Here is a 5,440-nt window from a genome sequence, read left to right as displayed (position 1 = left end):
TATGTTAATATTTCTTTATATAATTGTATGTGACTATTATCTTTGCGTAACTGAGAAGAAATGTGATTCTCACAGTTTCTGTGAATAAATCTGTTGGGAGCAATGAGTAATTGTCTGTCACTCCCAACCCAAAGCTCTTATTAGTATTCTAGGACTAGGAAGTAGACGTTCTAAAATTTACTTCCAAAGCAACGTGTGTCTTTGCCTAAATCCATCCAGTCACCTTGATGTTTTTCTGAATTCTAAAGAACCCCTTATATTCTAACAACCAATAATAAAAATCTCACCACTTTGAGCTTTCCTGGTTGCTGTTGTTTTGTTTTTGTTTTTGTTTTTTTAATGCTGGTCCTAGGGCTTGAACTCAGTACATAAGTGCTGTCCCTGAGGGTATTTTGTTTATTTGGGTTTTTTTTTTGTGCTAAAGCCTAGTGCTCTACTACTTGAGCCACAGCTCCACTTCTGGCTTTGTGCTGGTTAATTGGAGATAGGAGTCATGAACTTTCCTACCTGGGCAACCTTTAAACCCCAGTCCTCAGGTCTCAGCCTCGTGATTAACTAGGATTACAAGCATGAGCCACCATAGCGTGGCTAGGATGTCCATTTTTAAGCATAGGTTGGACAGAATTTACCCTGTGCTATGGCTACATGAAGAAAGAATCCTAGCGCTGAAAAAGCTAAGCAAGAATACAAGGGTGACACCTGGGCCAGAGAATGAGGGCAGAGGCCTTAGGCATACCGACCGACTTAACTTCAGGAGTTAAGTTCTAGGATACTGTTCCAGGCTCACTACATTCTGTGAATAGATTTAAGTCTACCGAGTGAGGTGACATTCTTCTGGCTGTGAAGTACTTTATCAAGGGAAGTAGTAAGTAACACTTGAGCAGGAGAATAGAACACCTGAGGTTTTGGCAATAGATCAGTAGGCTTTACTGGAGCCTCAGAACTCCTGTTGGGTCAACATTTTTAGCAGTTAACCTTGAAAAGTGTTGGAGTAAACTGGAATCTTATCTCTTTCTGATAAATTAAAAGGAAACCCCCAAAGCCTGTACAGGTGGCTAATGCTATAATCCTAGCTACTCAGAAAGATGAGATCTAAGGATCAAGGTTCAAACCCAGCCTGGGAAGTCAAATCCAAGAGACTTTCCTCCAATGACCTAGCAAAAAGCTGAAAGTGAAGCTGTGGCTCAAGTAGTAGAGCACCAGCCTTGGGTGAAAAACCTAAGCAAAAGTATGAGGCCTTGAGTGCAAGCTCCAGGACCCGCACCAAGAAGAAATGAAAGAACGCTAGATTCTGATACTTCCCACTTTTTCCCAGGTTCATGTCCAATCAATAGCCAGAAATTAGGTTAGCATATTTTTACCAGCTTTAGCATTATCACTTTATTAAGTCATGTATGTGTATGGGGGTTAGTGATAAAAGAACTTGTGCCCACTAGAGCTACTGCCAAGGAGGAGGAGGAGGAGGAGTTTAGCAGCTGCTGCACTCACTGGGGTAGTAGTCCCAGTGCAGGCCAATGGCGTTGATGAGGGAACCAGCTCGGCCACTGATGAATCGTAGGACGGTATTGGGGTACAAGGGAGCAGCATTGAAACTCGTGCCTGTGTCTTTCCCAAAAGCTAGGTAGCGGTGCTGATCGGTCACAAAGACCAGCTTCCTCAAGTATCTCTTGTACTTGCCAGACACCTGGATCACTGATTCCCCAGGGTACAGGAAGATCTCTTCCAGGTCTCCCTGCTTCCCACCTACATAGTCGCTCCACACCTTGCCATAGCGCACCTGGAGACTGGGGGTAGGGTTGAGGAGGAAAGGAAGAAAGACAAGTTTATCAATGTTCAGAACCTCTTTTTTTTTTTTCCTTTTGGTGTCAGTCCTGGTGCTTGAACTCAGGGCCTGAGCACCGCCCTTAGCTCTTCACTAAAGTCTACCACTCATCACTTGAGCCACAACTCCACTTCTGGCTTTTCCGGTGGTTAATTGGAGGTAAGAGTCTCTTGGACTTTCCTGCCTAGGCTGTCTTCAAACCTTGATCCTTAGATCGCAGCCTCCTAAGTAGCTAGGATTACAGGCGTGAGTTCACCAGGACCTGGCAATTCTAGGGGTCTTTGATGTGCTAAGTTTTTGTATGTTGGAAGAGGTGAACTTAGTACCTAACTCTGAACAGCACAGATCTAGAATCTTAATACCTGTTACTAGTTACCTGTTATCCCCCTTGGTGATTGAAGCAGATGTGATCCAAAGTGAATGAAGACTTTTCAGTTTAGTAAGATCAGAGAGGATCTCCAAACCATATGAACTCAGTCTTACCCTATCTTTTTTTTTTTTTTTTTGGGTCCGGTCGTGGGGCCTGAACTCTGGGCCTGGGCGCTGTCCCTCAGCTCTTCAGCTCAAGGCTAGCACTCTTCCACTTGAGCCACAGTGCCATTTCCAGCTTTTTTTCTTTTTGCTTATGTGGGGCTGAGGAATCGAACCCAGGGCCTCAGGCATGCAAGGCAAGCACTCTACCACTGAGCCACCGCAGTCTTACCCTACAATGTAGTAATTGTTGACACGGACACGGATGGCAGTGATTGGGCCTTCCAACTGGTTCCCAGAATGGGAGAAGCGCTGTCCTCCACTACCTCCATACTCCCCATTATAGGAGGAGGATCTGGGCCGAACTGGAGGGGAGAGAAGGATTTAGAGAGTGAAATCTCCTGGAGAGCTCAGTTGCTTCCCACCATTCCCATTCTTTCCATCACCTCAAGTCAACTTGTCAACACTTTGACCAACAGCAATATAGAAGCTGTCTTCTTGGAGCCCTATTACCATCTTACTTACTGGCATTGGCAGAGGCTGAGGCACAAAGAAGGACTAGGAGAGCAATGGTCAACATTCTGGGGCTGGAATGGGAAGGAGAAAAGGATGATTCTTTTTTCTCTAAACTTAATGTATACTATAGGCATTCTTGGCCTGCCATTTGGGCCTGAACTTTTCAGTCTTTTTATTCATACCAAGCAGATCTCAGTCTTGAGCCTACAGAAAACCGTTCATCAATAGTCCTGTGCCTCTTAAATACCTGTCTTCTGTGTCCTTAATCCCTTTGGCTTTCCCTGTGGCCATCCTTTTCCCCTAACTCTGTCCACGTTTAGAAGAGTCAAGCCCCCTTCCATCCTCACACCAAGTAGGAGTCTCATTTTCCAAAGAGGAAGAAAAGGACATTCCCAAAATGTAAGGATGGTTTAGCTTTTCAGACTAACCATATGAATAAAACTAGCTGAAGCTAGCTTGTGGTAGATTAGTCTATGGAACAATATTTTTTTTGGGGGGGCGGGGGGTGTCGATCCTGGGGCTTGAACTCTGCGCTTGGGCGCTGTCCCTCAGCTCTTCAGCTCCAAGTGAGCACTCTACCACTTGAGCCACAGCACCACTTCCAGTTTTCTGGTGGTTAATTGGAGAGAAGAGTCTCACAGATTTTCCTGCCTGGGCTGGTTTTGAACTGTGATCCTTATATCTCAGCCTCCTGAGTAGCTAGGATTACAGGCATGAGCCATGGATGCCTGGCTTGGAGCAAGATTTAATCCCTGGCTCCCCCACCCCCAGCTCTCAAATCAGAAGGCATTTTAGAGGTGCCTCTGTGTCACTTAGGGACTGTTGCTAGCAATAGAAGAGATGGTGGGGACACCAGTGTCCCAAGAAGCTGCTGGGATAGGCCAAGAAGTTGCGGAAAGATTTGGGATGAGCTCAAGATATTAGATCCCAGGTGTCTGGTCTACTTAAAACTAGCTCAGATCCATATGCCCCATTTCACTATCACACAATGCTCCTCTTCCACTCAGTCCAGCTCAGATTTGAATCCCTCCCCACCAATTCAGTCCTTACCTCCCAGGGTCAGATGCAAAGTAACCCCCCAGAAATTTCCAGATCTTTTATACCAAGCGTAAGCCCTTCCCCTGCCCTTTATCGTGCGAACCTCACCTCCTGGGCAAATATGATCAACCTCTTAGGATTAGATGTCACACAGAGTCTGGAACATCTTATCCACCCCTCCTCCAATGATTACAAAGTGGGATCCACTCCAGGCTAATTGCCCAATTGCAGAAGGGATAGAATAAACTTTAGAAAAGTCAGCAACTGCCAGGCGCCAGTGGCTCATGCCTGTAATTCTAGCTACTAAGGAGGCTGAGATCTGAGGATCACGGTTCAAAGCCAGCCCGGGCAGGAAAGTCCATGAAACTCTTATCTCCAATAAACCACCATAAAACTGGAAGTGGTGCTGTGGCTCAAGTGGTAGAGTTCTTGCCTTGAGCTGAAGAGCTGAGGGACAGCACCCAAGCCCAGAGTTCAAGCCCCACAACCAACAACAACAAAAAAAAAGTGGGCTGGGAAGGCGGCTCAGTGGTAGAGCGCTTGCCTTGCATGCCTGAGGCCCTGGGTTCGATTCCTCAGCAACACATAAGCAGAAAGTAAAAAGCCGGAGGTGGCGCTGTGGCTCAACTTGGTAGAGCGCTAGCCTTGAGCTGAAGAGCTGAGGGACAGCGCCCAGGCCCAGAGTTCAGGCCCCACGACCGGACCCCCCCCCAAAATAAATAAATAAATAAATAAATAAAAGAAAAGAAAAAGAAAGAAAATTAAATCACCTGAAATCTGTTCTCTGTCATGATAAACATTGCCTTCTGCAGGCAATGTTGAAATATAAATTTTCAGAAAAGGAATGCATTCCCAACACTTTATAGTGATCAGTGCCTACCATTTACTTAACATTTTTTTCTTTCCTTATACTGATACTTCATTATGAAAAATCCAAACATAAAGTTTAATGACTTGTAAAGGGAGCACTCATATAACTCCCATACAGATTCTACCATGATTCATACTTGATATATTTTCCCTCCCATCCATCTATTAATCTGCAAGACCTTCCCAAAACTCTTCTTTGCCAGGCACTGGTGGCTCATGCTTGTAATCCTAGCTACTCAGAGGCTGAGATCTGAGAATGATCATTTAAAACCAGTCCAGGGGGGCTGGGAAGGTGGCTCAGTGGTAGAGCGCTTGCCTTGCATGCCAGAGGCCCTGGGTTCCATTCCTCAGCAACACATGAGAAAAAAGAAAAAAGCCGGAAGTGGCGCTGTGGCTCAAGTGGTAGAGCGCTAGCCTTGAGCTGAAGAGCTGAGGGACAGCGCCCAGGCCCAGAGTTCAGGCCCCACTACCGGACCCAAAAAACAAAAACAAACAAACAAACAAAAACAGTCCAGCCAGGAAAGTCTGTGAGACTCTTATCTCCAATGAACCACTAAAAAGCTGCAAGTGGAGCTGTGGCTGGAGTACTAGAGCTCTAGCCTTGAGGAGAAAAAAAAAAAAAAAGCTCAAGGACAGTTCCTGGGCCCTGAGTTCAATCCCAGGACTGGCACAAAGCAAAACAAAAAAACCTTTTTTTTTATGAAAGGGGTGACTTAGAGCCGC

General features: G+C 45.7%; 1 protein-coding gene across 1 annotated transcript; it reads right to left on the bottom strand.

Moving 5' to 3' along the window:
• Positions 1-1,352: 1,352 nt before the first annotated feature.
• On the bottom strand, positions 1,353-2,888 carry Zg16 (zymogen granule protein 16). Its single transcript, XM_042666778.1, has 3 exons — positions 2,819-2,888; positions 2,526-2,658; positions 1,353-1,784 (listed from the first exon to the last, which is right to left on the bottom strand). The coding sequence occupies exons 1-3, from the start codon at positions 2,871-2,873 to the stop codon at positions 1,469-1,471; spliced, it is 504 nt and encodes a 167-aa protein (XP_042522712.1). The 5' UTR covers positions 2,874-2,888; the 3' UTR covers positions 1,353-1,468.
• Between the last annotated feature and the right edge of the window lie 2,552 nt (positions 2,889-5,440).

The sequence above is a fragment of the Dipodomys spectabilis genome, unplaced genomic scaffold, assembly GCF_019054845.1.
Source record: "Dipodomys spectabilis isolate Male_0828 unplaced genomic scaffold, ASM1905484v1 ptg000366l, whole genome shotgun sequence".
Lineage (NCBI taxonomy): Eukaryota > Metazoa > Chordata > Mammalia > Rodentia > Heteromyidae > Dipodomys > Dipodomys spectabilis.
This window is presented reverse-complemented; position numbering and strand designations above follow the sequence as displayed.

Coding starts and splice junctions, on each gene's coding strand:
- Zg16 (XM_042666778.1), bottom strand. CDS start 2,873: ATGTTGACCATTGCTCTCCTAGTCCTTCTTTGTGCCTCAGCCTCTGCC. Junction 2,659..2,818: donor CTCAGCCTCTGCCAATGCCA/GTAAGTAAGATG, acceptor TCTCCCCTCCAG/TTCGGCCCAGATCCTCCTCC. Junction 1,785..2,525: donor AACAATTACTACATTGTAGG/GTAAGACTGCGG, acceptor CCCTACCCCCAG/TCTCCAGGTGCGCTATGGCA.